The sequence below is a fragment of the Pocillopora verrucosa genome, chromosome 6 (assembly GCF_036669915.1).
Source record: "Pocillopora verrucosa isolate sample1 chromosome 6, ASM3666991v2, whole genome shotgun sequence".
Classification (NCBI taxonomy): domain Eukaryota; kingdom Metazoa; phylum Cnidaria; class Anthozoa; order Scleractinia; family Pocilloporidae; genus Pocillopora; species Pocillopora verrucosa.
In genome coordinates, this window is record NC_089317.1 from 474,951 (window position 1) to 491,339 (window position 16,389).

Sequence of the window (16,389 nt, forward strand, 5' to 3'; positions counted from 1 at the left end):
TTTGATTTGATCCGCTGGGTTCTGTTTTAAACCATTTAGGCAGCTTACAAAGCTGTTTTCCCGCGCGAGCAAACGCGCACCGGTCTTATGTTTCCCGCGCTTTTCACTGGTGGTTACCGCTCTCTATCGCCAATTGAATCATGGGACGAAATATCTCCACATGCAGTTCTATCGTTATCGTGTAAAATTCTGCGTTAATTCTCGTTACCCATTTTCCGATAGGTATATTAGTATTCGGCTAATTCAGTGCAACTGGAACCAAAGAGTTGTAAACAAATCTCTTTTACTCGACATACTTAGATATTACTTAGTTATGCACTTTAAAATTTAATGTTGATATTTGTAATTTAAAAGTACAGCCTATTGATAGAATTTCTTCAACATAATTACATCGGAAGAGAATATGTCTGGTGATATGATACACGATAAAAACACAAATGTTTACTACATAACAATCGAGGTAATGATTGGACACCAAAAGCTTTTCTCTTCAGTGGTCCAAACAACGTGGAAGAGATTTTTCACTTTCGCGCAATGAGCCACAATGAGAACTGGTATTAGTTAAAGTGAAGTTTGAAGCGATTGAAGTATTAAGGCAACAAATATTAAAAAAGATTATCATCAGAATTAATAAATACGCGTTCTTGCGCAGAACTAAAGAAAACTTTCCACAACGACGAAAATGACAGAGGTTGAAATATTCATTGTTAAAGTCGACTAAAATTAATGTAGGAAAAGTTGTCGGTCATTACAATGTCACATGATATCGATATGTTACCGACTTCTTTCCGAACCCTCTTGCTATTTTCCTTTTGGAAAAACAGCCGAAAACTCTTCGGATATACGTCCTCTGCTGGGGCCGGCACTCAAAAATATAAATACGTATCATCCCTTGAAAATAAATTTAAAAAAATCGAATTTTCTCAGTCAACATCAAGCAAACAGTAGCGATATTTCGATAGTGAAAATCAAAATTGGTTTTTTGGTCCATTGGTTCTGTAAATTGACGTATTTCATGGATTTTCAAGTTATCACAACTAGCTGACAGTTGCGAGTTCTCTTGCGTTCGACTTCTCTGTGGTGGACTGAGTGATGGAAAGTTACTTTTGAAGTTCTCCAGGAACATTTGTACATAGGATGAGGTTTAAAAACATCAGAGATTCCGGACGTCTAAAACGCACAGCTGTTAGGAAAATAGAAGAAAATCATTAAATTTATTGAAAGAAAACTGCCAATCCAAACCAACTCATGATTAGTCTTATAGAACTACCGCTTCGTGGGCATCCAATTTTGTTTTTTATCATATCCACTTTGAAATCATAATCTGATTTCGCAATCCTTGCAATCTGATTGGCGCTCAGCAGTGCGATTTGTTCACATATGACACTGTCTTTCTTCAAAACAACCAATCACATTTGAAGACTTGTCTAAAATAACCAACTAAATTTCAGGTAAAAGAAAGACAAAGAAGCCATTGTGTGACGTAACTGAACTTCGTTTTGTGCAATTTTAGTCGGAAATCATACTTGTGAATTCAAATGGAACTCGCGCCGCGCTCTCATTCGATTTGAAATATATGGTGCATTTGAACTCACACCAAATTGCACTGCTACTTAGTTCAATTGCCTTCATTAATCATTGTAGAATTACAGACTGAAACAGAGCTTCAATCGCTAAGGTACATGAGCTGATAAACAGAGCTGAGTGAATTGATCGTTAGAAAATACAATATTCGGAGTTTTAAATTTGATAAATCACCATTAAGTACCATTGGATATCTCAACGTATTGTCCTGCTAACTCACCGTATTGTCTGAAAAGCATGCAGCTACTTTATCTCCTCTTGGACTCCACTGTACTTCAAATACACCCCCATTACCATGGTAACTATGAACTAGCGTGCCAGTCTAAAGAAAAATGAAAACAATGTATTAATAAACACATGCTACTTATCTGCGACTGGCTGACATTCAGGTTCGATTTTCAAACGGGAATAAAAAAAAAAAAAAGCCCGGTTTGTGAAAAGAACACGCGAGGAGCACCTAACTTTTCCTGACGTGTTTAAAGTGCGTCCTTGTCCTATTCCCATCACCCGTTTGCGTGTCTCCTCGTTTGCGCGCGCGAGATTAATTCGCTCATATTCACTTTTCTAGGGAGTCTTGGGTCTCAGTTCATCGTTACTTCTTTTCCTTACAGCTGTTAATTTCTTTGATAAACTGGAATTAGATCAAGGTTGCACCCTCTTACCTATACGTTCTTCTGTTAACCCTTTAATTTACATGAGTGACCGAGACAGAATTTCTCCTTACAATATCAATACAATATCAACCAGATAAGTGGTGAGAATAGAGAGAAATTTGAATTTGGGGATAATTAGTTGATCCAATGCTAAATTCTCTGAACTAACATTATAGGAATTGTACAGTTGATAGTAAGGAGAATTACAAATTTGATCTGGGAGTTAAAGGGTTAACATCACCCATTTGCTTAAGATGCCCTGGAACTGTGAGGAAAAGTCGATTATTGATCACCAACTGGAGTTAAAGGGTAAAAAAAAAAAAAAATTTCATTGTCGGAAAAAGAGTGAATATATTCCCTACCTGTGTTGACCAGACATTCAGTGCCCTGTCAAAAGACCCTGATGCAATGTATCTGCCATCGGGACTAAACGACAAAGAGTGCACTGCTTCTTGATGTTTGGAGAGAGAAAGAACACAGGAGCCACGCTCCAGCTCCCATAGTTTGACTGTTGTGTCGTATGAAGCACTAAAACACAATAAAAACATCACAGTTTAATTACAGTTACATGAGAAGTTTGTTATTGTAAAGCCAAAAGGTAAATGACAGCCTAAACAAATCTCTATGTACAACTGTTTTACATCATAAATTATCAAATCATGATTGGTATTCTCTCGATGAGAAAGATTCCATATCACTAGGTGATTTTTTTCTCATTGTATGGTTACTATAAGAAATTATCAAGGGGGTGAATCCTCCATTTGTGTCTCACAGGTATCTGGACACATTCCACGCGGTTTATAATCATAAATTATTTCTCTGCCACAAGCAAGGGGTGGATGTAGGGGGTGGAAGGGGCATAAGCCACCTGGGATCTTATCCATCCCCAATCCCCATCATACTTTTTAACTTAACAAGCTTATGACCAAAACCGTTTTAAGAGATACACAGGCCTTGGTTGTTTAATGTCTGAATCTTTTAATCTGTTATGTTGCGAACTGGTCACCAAACCCTTTAACTTCCAAGATATGGGCCCAGCTGTTTGAAAGCCAATTAGTGCTAACCCAGGGTTAAATCTTAATCCAGGTTTCTTTACTCCTTTATTCAAAAGCCTTTTACTAGATAGTTTTCTCTATTATTCATGGAGCACCCAGTTGTCAAATTGTATACAAAAAGAATTCTACTGAATTTTTTTTTTAAGCTTTCAGATCTGAAATCAAATTCCTCACTAACCCTGGGTTATCCTAACTCATCTTTGAACAACCTGACACTACTTGTGAATTCTCCCCTCTAGCTTCTACAAATTTCTTTGCAAAGTAGTAATAAGAATTTGGTGTTCGATCAAGACAACAGTTTCTACATGATCAGTTGGAGATTCCTTATTACCTCTTTGTTGGATTGTGTATTGATGTTGTGAGGAGGGATAAGTTACACACTAAATAATTCCGAGAGTTGATGGGTTAATAACAACGATAATAACACACAATCTTTCAACTTGTAAAAGAACAAAAAAAAAAAAAAAAGGTTACATTAAAATTTCATGCAGCATACCTTGCTAAGAGAAGAGGTGCATTAGGAAACACTGTTGTTGGTCCTGTTGGACTCCATGTTACTGTATATATTTCTTTTTTATGACCTTGGAGATCAAACAACCAGGTATCTTGTTTGGTGCTCCATATCTAAACAAATAAGAGGTTTGATACATTTAAACCCAAATATCAGTATGCATATTCTCCATACTGTTCTCTGTACATTTACAAAGGTGCTGGCAAAGAGAATTTGTTGCACAATCAAGACCTCCTTCAGATCGCATCATTTCCTGTATTCTTGTGACCTTCATGATGAAAATGTGTGATTCAAGGGTGATATTGTAGGTAGATATTAGTCAATCTCAAGGGTTCAGGTAAATCTTGAGCTTAGAAAGCTTTGACAGTGTTCTTGGATAGTTAAAGGGATTCACATTTGATCATTATTGAGAGTCAGATGCTTAAATATTCATTATGAAAGGGTTAAGAATAACACCAAATTGGCCCTTTACACCTTAACATTAACCCTTTAACTCCCACGAGTGACCAGGAAAGAATTTCTCCTTACAATATCAAGACAATATCAAGCAGACAAGTGACGAGTATAAAGAAAAATATCAATAAGGGGATGATAAGTTGATTAAATACTAAATTCTCCAAACTAACATTACAAGAACTGTATGGTAGATAGTAAGGAGAGTTACAAATGAGATCTTGGGAGTTAAAGGGTTAATACTGTTATTCTCCTCACTTTTCTCTTAGCAGTACATATGGCACTGACAAAGAGAATTTGTTTGACAATCAGGAGCTTCTTAAATTGGTGATTGTTTCCTATATTCTCCTGTCCTTTACATTTAATTCAAGGGTGATACTGTACGGAGAAATCAGAAGCCAATCTCTCTTAGAGTTTAATCACTTACCTTAGCTGATAGATCATCTGAACATGATGCTAGGAAAGACCCTGATGGATCCCATCTAATTGTATTCACTTCACTCTGTTAAAAAATCAATAATGGACAACAGCAAATGAGTATGGCATACATGTACATGTTAGATGTGCATCTCTTTGACGAAGTTGCCCTATGTAGACCCAATACTGGGTCCTTTTCTACTAAAACATTATCAGACAATCATTAAAAAGCACAAGAACAATAATCAAATGGCACAAAAACTACAAGTGCATGCAAACTCACAGTGTGTCCTTGAAATGATTTGACAGGTTTTTCAACTCCTATTTTACAGACATGTATGATTTTATCGGTTGAACAAGATGCAAAACTTGTGTTGTTTTGCCAGTCTACATCTAGTATGGGGGCTAAAAAAAAAAGGTAAACAAAATTAATTTCTATTTGTAAGAACAAGTTGTACATACATTCATAAAAAAATCAAGAGAGGAGATAATGGAGAATCTGTGTTGTTTACAATCATAAACAAAAATTCAGTTTTGTGGCAAACAGGGTTAATTAATGTTTTAAAAATAAATTTATCTTCTTTACCTTGATGGAAAGAAAATTGCTGTTTAACTTCCCAGTTATTTGAGTCCCAAACAAAAGTGCTCTGGAAATAAAACCACATTTTCAAAAATATATATGATTACTCTATCAAGAGTATTATGTAAAAATACAATAATTTTTTGATGGTTTTATAGTTAGGACTTTTACCTTATCCACTCCAGCACTTATTAGATAGTTTCCTTTCTTGTTCCATTTGATGGAAAATATTGGTCCTTTGTAATCACCTAGTGTTTTAACCAGCTCCCCTGTAAAGAGAAGAAAATTACTGAACCTGCTTGTTGCACAACACAGAAGTAACCCTTTAACTCCCATGAGTAATCAATAAAAGTGATTGACAAATAAGTTCCCCTTAAAAAATTGACACAATATAAAGCAGGGTAGTTGTGAGAAGAGAGTAAAACATCAACAAAGGGTTTTCATTTAATTTACCATGTAATTCTTAAAGCTAAAATCATAATCAACATATGGCCAACAGTAAGGAAATTGATTTTGAGATCTTAGGAGTGGAAGTATTAAATATCATGTTTCAGAACAATAATTAAATTGTTAGATGGTGTTACCTTCTGGAGACCAAATCCTTGCCTGCCCATCACATGAACCTGTGGCTAGCAGAGTTCCATCATTCTACAGAAAAAGAGTTAGGTAACAACCATTCCTTTTTCTAAAAAGGAGTCACCACATTTGTCTGGGTTAAATAAGTTACAGTAGCTGTAACTCTAACAAATGAAATGCAAAAAGGGGGAAAGTTTCTAAAGAAACTGCAGTGCTGTGTCAGTAAGGGAGTACAAAAAGATAATTGGTTCTATAAACTGAGTTGAGAATGTAAGTTGGCCACGGTAAAGAGTTGCAAAGCTGATGTTTCAAGTATTAGCCCTTCATCAGAGTGAATGGAATGCAAGTAATGAAATGCAAGTTTTGGTGGCTCAATCACAAACTAAGGATGCAAAACATGGGTAAAAACTAAGTGCACAACTTACATTCCACTCCAGACACGTTATATCCTTGGTTGTATTTTTATGGTTTTCTAAATCTTTGAATTGATGACGTAGAATGATAGGTGTTCCTATTCCTGTCTCATTTATTGGCCACAGTCTTGCTGTACCATCTCCAGATCTAACAGTGTGAAAAATGTGTAAGTATGTTTTTTACGAAAAAACTATTTGGCTAAATAACTAATGAAATTGCCACAACTTCTGATAAAAGGGCTGAGATTGTTTGTCCTAAAAGGGATTTGGAAAAATTTTACAGAATAAATCAAGAGAATCAAGACACCTGCACCTTCAGAAAAAGCCACTATTGTTTATTGGAACCACAATTTGCCACAAAGATGAAACACCACAAAATATAAAAAAATCCATAAATATCTAAAACTGTCTCTCTTCAAGAAACTCTGACTGTAGATGTCCTCTTTTACAGCTTAACATTCTTTTGAATTCTAGAGATGTAGTTGAGGATAAGATGATAAATAAATAAAAAAGCAATATCACATAATTAAAAGATGTCCCTATTTGTAAAGAAAGTCTACAACATGATGTTTGAGCCACTTAAGCAAATTTTCAATAGTTTATACTGTTCAGTTCATGCTTTGCTGATTTCAACTTACCCAGATGCGAGTATATCCTGAGAGGGATTCCAAGAGCACACAAACACCTACAGGAGTTGTTATGCAAATGTTAAACACAACATACCTTTGAATGAGCATACAATGAAACATAGTATTACAGCACTGGATGCTTAGAATACATGTACATGTAACCACAGGGAGCTAACAGAGTCAGGCAGTCAACTGATACATATTCAAACACAAAGTACAGGTAAATTACAGGACAGCAAGATCACACAAACTCACACAATCACACTAAAGGAAAAAGAAAGAAAATAAACAGAAATATCTGCTGATATTCCAGGCCTATGCTTTTTTTACACCTTAAACAGATAATTTGGTGAGTATTTTTTAACAAGTTTACCAGCAAATACAAGCAGTTCTACCTCATGTTCATGGCCTTTCAATATCAATGCTTTGTTGTTCCCTGCATCATTAACTGTGCCATCGATCTCCATCATCTCACCATGTCCCATAGAATTGACATGAGCATAATGTCCATCCTCAAGTTTTATTCCAATTTCTGGTTTCATCCCTCGATTATGTAACAATGTATGTCTTGTGGTTACTATGTCTGGTAAGACAGCATCAATGAGGGAAACATGATCTAGTTCACTGCCGTCATCAAGTATTGTTCCATCCTGAAAAAGGGAAGCATTGATAGAAAAATCAGGCAATAAAAAATACGAGGCACCTAGTTAAATGGCATCAAACCTCTCTAACAGACTTAATCTGTTGACAGGTGACACATGTTGCCTCAGTAAGGGATAAACTGTCTACTTATAGCGAAGCTTGTAGAGCGTAGCCCCATAATTATACAAAATAGTAGTAACCCATCAAGCCGAAAAAATTTGGATGTATGACCATATGACCTTACAAGGTGCTACTTTTAACATGCACAGTCAACTATACCGCTGGCACACCAACACCATGGCTTTGTTCAGTAGTCCAGTGGTCAATGCACTGGGCTCCGAGTTAGACGACCCGGGTTCTAGTCCTGGCCAGAGCAAGGCATTGTGCCCTTGAGACATGTGGGAAAAAAAAATGCGAGCTCCGCTTTTAGGCTTGGCTAAATCTATATATTAAGCCAACACATCTCTTCACCCTTTTACTCCCAGATCTCAAAAGTGATTCTCCCTACTGTCTGCCATACAATTCTTATAATGTTAGTTTGGAAAATTTGGTACTGGATCAACTTATGATCCCCAATTGATGTTTTCCTTTATTCCTGTTAGTTGTCTACTAGATATTGTGTTGATATTGTAAGGAGAAAGTCTAACTTGATCACTAATGGGAGTTGAAGGGTTAAAAGGGCACTTTTTTCTAGGCCTGATGGTTTGACCAAAGTGTAAAGTATTTTTCTTTGCTAATATCAAACTAAAATTGAAGGAAATATAAGTCTTCTCTATTTAGACCAACAAGGAGAAAGTGATCAAAGGAATATTCCCCAAAGGCTTTTTATTTTTTTGGTGTATACATGTACATATAATGTACAATGACCAGTGCTTTAGAGATGTGATGCAGAATCCTGCCCAAAATTTTCGACAAATAAAAAAAAAAAAAAAGAAAACACTTTTGTAAAGGAGTTATTTGTAGATTTTCAATAAAAAAAAAAAACCTTCTCAGAAAGAACTCTATCACAAGTTTGCTTTGTTTAGCTCACCTCATTTAATGTCACCTCCGCCTCAACATACTGTACACCTTTCTGAATGATTGACACCAGAGCACCAGGTGGTACAATGGATCCATTAATATTTGATTGGTCTACATGGCTCTCCACTCCAAAAGTAAAAGCAGAATGCTGAAATCCTAATGGTGAAACAAAGGGTACATATTCAATTTATAGTTAAAAAGGGTAAAGTTGGCACTCCAGCAAAGTACCCTACACTGCCACTGCTTATTGCTGTTTCTATAGCGTAAAAACTCTTTAAGTGCTGCTCTCCTAAAAGAGAGCTAGTCAGCCTTAGGTTACCCTTCCCCCCCTCTCTCAGAAATACGTACTTTACTTTTCTATTTACAATCTTAAATGTATTACTGTACTTACAGTGCTAATAATTACAATACTTACTAAAAGTACAGGCATGAAAGACATTACTACTCATACTAATTCTTAGTACTAATAATCATCTTTGCTCTCATAATTCAGACAGACACAATATGTATTAAAGTACTTAAAACAAAAATAAAACTGAATACTGCCATGAAGATAACCCTAACTTGATGGATCAAATTGGCATTTTATCAATAATACATGTATATAAGATTTTTAACTTGTAAAATTCATGATCAAATCAAATTTTTCCAATAAAGTCAAGTACAAAATCTGTAAGATATTTTAAAATGCAGAATTAAACTGAAAATGGTACTAATAATTAAGTGTCGTCTTAACTCATTTCCATAATTCGTAATATTAGGCTCAATCTCAAGCAACAATTAGTTTTTCGCATGGGGATTAATTACTATTTCTTCGGGATACTAACTATACTAACACTGGATGTTTCAAATTAAGCAAGAGATAATTTTTGAACGAGAACATCATAGCCACAAAGCAACCGACCAATCGAAACTCTATCATTTTTCGATTTAATCGTATCGTTTGAACAGTGCAGCTGGTCTCCAACAAAGAAAATATTGTCAAGAGTTTCCAAAGAGGGTCCGATCTGTCTAAACACCAGTAGAATCTAGTAGCTGAATATATTTCAAATAATTTTTATTACTTTGGGCGTAAAGAGCAGTAATTAGAATAAATTTTGTTCACAACGTGGGCTTGGAATAACACTCGATGTGATAAAAGCAAAATAATTGCACCCAATGACGGCAAAATCTCTGTAGAATCTTACGAAAATTTGTTATCATACAGATGACTGATTGATACCGGGAACTACAAACTCACCTGATTCTTGAAGATATCTGTAAACTAGAAAGTTGACCTCATCGCTGCTCATAGACATGATAAATAACACATAATCTAAACGATGATTGTAAAGATTATGTTTCACTTTGTTCAGACATTGATCTACGGCACGCGGGAGATTCAATAAAATTGCGGTTAGATCTCCAACCAATGCAGAAATAAAGCAATCAAGAGGTCTACAAACACTTTAAAATTAAACTTTGATGAAGGATGTCCACAATTAAATCGCAACCAGCGTCCTACGCAGTAAAAACTGGAAGAAAATTGCAGGACAACTTCCAGTTAAGACTACTACTAGTCCGCCATGTTTGTTAAGCGCGAAATGTCACGTGATCAATGACTTTGGAGTGACGTGATGTCACTTCGTAAAGACACTGTATTTTATTCAGCCTAATTTTCTCACGAAAACGAAAAGTTAAAACTCACGGTTCCAAGTTTTTTTTACTCCTAAACGACATGAAAGTGCGTAAAATAAACCGCTTGCTCTAAAAATTTATTTTGTTTTAAGTGCAGACACTTTCTCATAATCAGAAATGAAGAAAAAGCTTGAGAGAGGCTTGGGCACGAACAGCTTTCCTACAGCCTCGCTTTGACGCATAATTTTGTCCTCTTTGCCATCTGTGGCCATATTGGTAAGAATTATCTGTAACGTTTGTGGAAATCGTTCCCACAGAAGCCGTTAGAATTGCCATCGGTTGTGTAATACACCTTTACTGAAAATAAGGATAACTTCTCTATCAAGCCCTAGGGTTATTTTTAAACGAATCTACATCTTTGTAGCAAGGGAGCTCTGACAAAAATTACTGTCCCTTTGGAATAATGATGTTTTGCGACATATCGTCTATTAGAAATAGCGAAAAACCCGGAAATCTTTATTAGACGATTGCTTTGTGTTTCATTCCAAAGTACTCCTGTTCGATTAACTTTCAATGGCATAATCTTCCATCAGTGGTCTCCATTTTTCACTAGTAATCACATGAAAAAAAAATAAACATACAGTTCTTGCACGTTTCTTCAAAATTGAATTTTTTTGCGCTAAATTCTAATTATTTTGGAAACATACGTCTGTACAGATTTATTTCCATCGTGACTTCTGAATGTTGATGTGTAAAGAAAAGACCTAGACACATCATGTGAACAAAACATGTTGTACTGGGTTCCTCTCAGTGTTCTACAATATGTGTGTACTTATTTCGACCTACTCAAAGCATTGAATTCTGGAAATTACAAATTATCATGCTCTTCTTTTGCTGTTGCAACAGATTTCTCTGATTGCTTAGCTAGAGGGATTGGCAGAATCCTTATCAAGACAATTTTCTTAAGCTTTGAGTGTTTAGGGTCATTTATCTGATAAGTAAAACAAAGCCTACTAAACATTGCATGTATTCAAATTATTAATACTTGAAGGCATCAACTTAATAATTTTTTACAGAACTAAATTTGTATTGTCTCTAGCTGGTAGCAGAAACAGACATGCAGTCAAACTTAAATCTTTAAAATATTCCTCAGTACTTTTCTGCTGCCTAGGATTATCTAAAGCGAAGGCTGCTGTCTTTTTTTTTTTTTTTGTGGTAGATAACCAAATTCCCTAAATATGAGCTTTGTTTAATAAATGTTGTTATTGAATTGCAGTAAATACAGTATGGGTCGAGTTATCAGAGGCCAGCGTAAGGGTGCTGGGAGTATTTTCAAATCCCATACAAAACACAGGAAAGGAGCTGCAAAGCTCAGATCTCTCGACTACTCTGAACGCAATGGTTACCTTAAGGGTGTTGTGAAGGAGATCATCCATGACCCTGGACGCGGTGCACCGTTGGCTATTGTTAGCTTCAGGGATCCATACCGATACAAACAGAGAAAGGAGGTTTTTATTGCCACTGAAGGCATGTACACAGGGCAGTTTGTGTACTGTGGAAAGAAGGGTAAGAATTCTGTTGCCATGAATCTGGCATAATTAATATTAATAATATTAATTATATTTATTTGAGTTCAATTATGTTCAGATATGTACCGTGCTGGAAACAAATTCCATTCTTGATGTGATAGCCCTCTCTGCTTTAAATTCAGTCACTAAATTAGAGGCAGTGTGCATTCAAGGGATGTCATTAAGTCCATGCAGAAATTAGTTCCTGAATTTTTCAAGTGATGTAAGAACTAATTGCAGGAATGAGTCGTGAAAAAAGTCTGTCTGGACAACAAATGCTGGGAAAACTACCTGGTTATATCTTTCATTAGCCTTTTTATCTTTCTTCTCAAGGCTTCTAATCGCTGCAGTGTCTTCTAAATTTTCTTTAAAAGTGTAGGATTCTTTTTACCATTTAACTCTTGAGTGTGACCAGTATTTAATTTCTTTATGGTCACAAGAATAAAGGAAATGATCACCAACAAAAGAAGCTCTTGATTGTTTGACAAATTCTCCTTTTCAGCACCTTAGGAAATATATAGAGAACAGTATGAAGAATATGCCTACCAGTGTTAGGTAAAAGGTTAACCCTTTCACTCCCACAAGTGACCAAGACAGAAATTCTCCTTACAATATCAATACAATATCAAGCAGACAGGTGATGAGAATAGAGAAGAATATCAATTATGGGATTATTAGTTGATCCAATACCAAATTCTCTGAACTAACATCAAAAGAATTGTTTGGCAGATAGTAAGGAGAATTACTAATTAGATCTTGGGAGTGAGGGGTTAATAAAAACCAATTAATCTTCAGTGAGAAAGGGGGGAAAAGTATTATGGTAGCAAAGTACAAGTTGAAAGACATTCATTGCTTTGCATTTTGTTGTTTGGTGTGTTTCAGCAACTCTACAAATAGGCAACTGCTTACCCATTGGTGCCATGCCAGAGGGAACTATTGTCTGCAATGTGGAGGAGAAATCGGGAGATCGTGGCAAACTAGCCCGCACATCAGGAAACTATGCCACTGTTGTATCACACAACCAAGAAACTAGGAGAACCAGAGTGAAGCTTCCCTCTGGAGTCAAGAAAGTCTACCCTTCTGCTAACCGTGCCATGGTGGGTATTGTTGCTGGTGGTGGTCGTATTGACAAACCTATGCTGAAGGCAGGACGTGCTTACCATAAGTACAAGGCCAAGAGGAACTGCTGGCCACGTGTCCGGGGTGTGGCTATGAATGTGAGTATATGGAACTTTAAGTATTAAACACTCTTTTAAATGTATTTTGCAGAGGACCTCAGGAGAGTTCATGTACTGCTGGTTACCAACTTTTGTCTTAAGACTATGGTTAGACTTCTATGACTTGACTTTTGTGAAATTTTTAAGAGTTTTAAGATAACGGCTGTTACTCTTTAGCTCCCATGAGTGACCAAGACAGAATTTCTCCTCATAATATCAATAGTTTATCAAGCAGACTATTGACAAGAATAAAGAAAAATATAAATTAGGGGTTGATTCAACAATAAATTCTGAGAACTAACATCATAAGAATTGTATGGAAGACAGTGAAGAGAATTACTGAAGAGATCATGGGAGTGAATGGATTTACATTTCATAGGCACCTTGAAACTTTTCCAGGAGCATAGTTATAATGGATCAAACATTTTCTTTTTGGCATAAAAATTCTACATCTAGGCACAGACTGAATCAACAAAATTCTAGCTTTTTAAAATTTCTGTGTCAGTTTTACCACCTTCATCAAGGTCTGGTCAATAATCAATGTAAGAAATTCATACAAAGTGATATTTATAGTCTGGATATATACCTCTCACTAAAGAGACCTGATTGGTTTTTGTGTTTGATTCCTTAGTCTGTTCAAACTTTGTAAGGAGACAAATAGTTGTGTTTTCAATGTCAAATCTTTTGAATGACCATTTAGACAAGTTTAAGCACTCTTTTAAGTGAACACTTGTCACTGTTGTTCTTATTTGCTTCTTGCATTTTTTCCACAGCCTGTGGAACATCCTCACGGTGGTGGTAACCATCAACATATTGGTACCCCTTCAACTGTGCGCCGAGACACATCAGCTGGAAGAAAGGTCGGTCTTATTGCCGCCCGTCGTACTGGCCGAATCAGAGGAGGAAAGAAAACTTTCAAGGGAGACAAAGAAACAGATTAAATTGTACTTTGCTCAGTTGCCCAATAAAATTTACTGTAAATTTGGTTTTGTGCTGTGTCTCTTTGTCAACATGAAATTTTGCATCCTTGTCTCTGTATTCTATACAAAATCAATTAAAGGAATTTGGTTTCATAAATTGAGTTGATTCAACCACCCAGTGCAAATTGAGGAACTTTGGGGTTGTGTATGATTTACATACAGAAATATGGAGCTATGCTATTGGTGAGATCATGGTAACATGAAAAACACAAGAAGAAAGAAGTTGAATTAAAAAGCATTAGTTGATGCTGTAGGATTTAGTGTGCTGAATTGAAAGATAAATTTTTTGGCTAAGTTTTACATCTCTCTGAACTGCGTACATGTAAGGGAAGGATGCAGGCTGCTGCATGCTGCTAAGAGTGACTAGAGAGTGTCTAGTGACAGGTTTGGCACACTTCGTCGTTCCGTTCCATGTCACAATAATTAATAAATGACAGCATTGGCTGTAGCCCTTCATTTTTATGAGAAAGATATTTGCGGAGAAATCTTAAATCGGCCTTTTCGGTTTGGCAGTGTGCGAGTAGTCCTGGGACGAGGAGGATAGGGCGGACTGATTCCCAAATCCTCTGTATAACTCTCGATCAATATGGCGGCTGGTTGGCAAGTCCTTCTTTTCGTTTTACACGGTGACTTTACGAGTTGATTGGTGAAGATCTGCGGATGAAATGTCAGGCAATAAAAAATTACCCTGTCAAAAAGAGGCTTGTGCTATCCAGAAGTGCTTGCAAGGTAATCTCGTATAATGAATAAAGGGTGTAAGTTTCTAGAGAAACTGTGGTGCTGCGTCGGGGAAAGAGTAAAGCAGGTAATTTAGTGTTAACAACTGAGTTGAAAACGTAAATTGGCCACCGTAAAGGGTAAAAAAGCTGACGTTTCGAGCGTTAACCCTTCGTCAGAGCGATTGTATAATCTCGTATATAATCTCGTATACAATCTTGTATATAATCTCGTATAATTGCGAGGCGCCTAATTGTTCTTAAGGCTACTCACACGTAAACGGGCAATTCATGGCTAGGTAATTCCGAGGTCCAAGTTTTCTCATACTATTGTTACAAACTTATGAAATTACATCAGCCACGAGTATTGCTCCTTTTTTTAACACAACTATTAATGCTGATCATGAACATTTCTACTCGCTTTGTACAGTACAACTGGTTTGAATCTAGGAGTGATATTTGATGGTGTACTCTGATCGTCTAAATAGTCCTGGAAAAGGAAGGACTGTGTCGGTAATAGTACGTGACTTTGATGACGAAAATTCACTACTACAGACAACAGTCCTTCTCAGGACTTCTCCGGACGATCGCAAGAGACGATAAAATTGACTAAGAAAAAGACCGTGAATTGATTGGCTGTAAAGTTTTGGATGTGGGGGAGGGGGTGGTGGGGGAGGGGGTGGTGGGGGCGGGGGTGAGGGGGTAGGGTTTGGTGTGGGTTGAAAGATGGAGATGTATGGACCATCAAAATTAAACCATGCCTTAAATATAATAGTTTGATGATAATTATTAGTTCATATCTTTATTTTCCACCAAGAATATAATTATCAAGAGGACAGGTGCCAACATGTGATTAACAACATGAAGAAATGTTGTCAAAAGATTTCAGCCATAAACACTGAACTGTGCTTGGGCTTCAAACAGAACTTGAGCAGCAAAAAGTAATGAACAGAGAGAGGTAGTGAAGGACTTCACCCAGAGAGCAAGAGTAAACAAGTGAGGCACCTACATAGGCTAAAATAAGTTGATCTCTGCACTGTCAGCCAGCAAGAAAATCAGCAGATAAGAGTTGACTTACAGATGTTTTGAAGTCTGTTTATGCACATTGCGGCTGACTTGAAGACAGAAACTTTATTGAATAATTTAAGCAGTTTGTGATATCATAATAAAATAAAATTTCTACATACACAGGTCATATTTTATGCTGTCTACTTAAAAATCCTTTACTGTTCCTTAACCCATTTCACTAAATGTCAGTTCCCAAGGTCTCCACACTGTTCTCTTTATGTTTTCCATTGTCCTGACAAGGAGAATTTACTTAATAATCAATAGCTTCTTGACCTTGCGATTATTTCCTTTATTCTCATGACCTTAATGTTTGATTTAGGGGTGATACTGGTAAAAGAAATTAGATGCTTATCACTCTCAGGGATGAAAGGTTAACGGTTTTTACCAGAAGTTGGACAAGAGTTTTCAAGAATTTATGAAAAAGTCATTAGTAATATTTTAAAAAATTCTTTTTAAGTTACTTCAACCAAAATACTGTTTCAGTTAATTTACGCACTGTTCACACACAATGACAGAGGACATAGTGATATACTAGTTTCATGTTCAAGCTGTAGTGAATAATTTTGTGTTAAACGCAAGTTTTTATTTCAAGTACCTATGCTATGCTATACTGTCCCATTTACTTGGTGCCTTGTTGACGAACTGAATGCATGGATCATGTTACCCTCTATTGTGACCATTTATAGTGTG

General features: G+C 36.3%; 2 protein-coding genes across 2 annotated transcripts; one reads left to right on the forward strand and one right to left on the reverse strand.

Moving 5' to 3' along the window:
- Positions 1-271: 271 nt before the first annotated feature.
- Positions 272-10,106, reverse strand: LOC131792217 (F-box-like/WD repeat-containing protein TBL1XR1). The gene is made up of 14 exons (XM_059109596.2): positions 9,774-10,106; positions 8,544-8,689; positions 7,267-7,521; positions 6,881-6,927; positions 6,255-6,390; positions 5,838-5,901; positions 5,425-5,522; positions 5,260-5,320; positions 4,957-5,078; positions 4,684-4,758; positions 3,789-3,916; positions 2,600-2,765; positions 1,805-1,906; positions 272-1,183 (listed from the first exon to the last, which is right to left on the reverse strand). Exons 1-14 carry the CDS (start codon positions 9,829-9,831, stop codon positions 1,154-1,156), a joined length of 1,488 nt encoding a protein of 495 aa, XP_058965579.2. The 5' UTR covers positions 9,832-10,106; the 3' UTR covers positions 272-1,153.
- A 281-nt stretch (positions 10,107-10,387) lies between these two features.
- Positions 10,388-13,920, forward strand: LOC131792255 (large ribosomal subunit protein uL2). Its single transcript, XM_059109631.2, has 4 exons — positions 10,388-10,426; positions 11,427-11,716; positions 12,601-12,935; positions 13,709-13,920. Exons 2-4 carry the CDS (start codon positions 11,437-11,439, stop codon positions 13,874-13,876), a joined length of 783 nt encoding a protein of 260 aa, XP_058965614.1. The 5' UTR covers positions 10,388-10,426; positions 11,427-11,436; the 3' UTR covers positions 13,877-13,920.
- Positions 13,921-16,389: the final 2,469 nt, after the last annotated feature.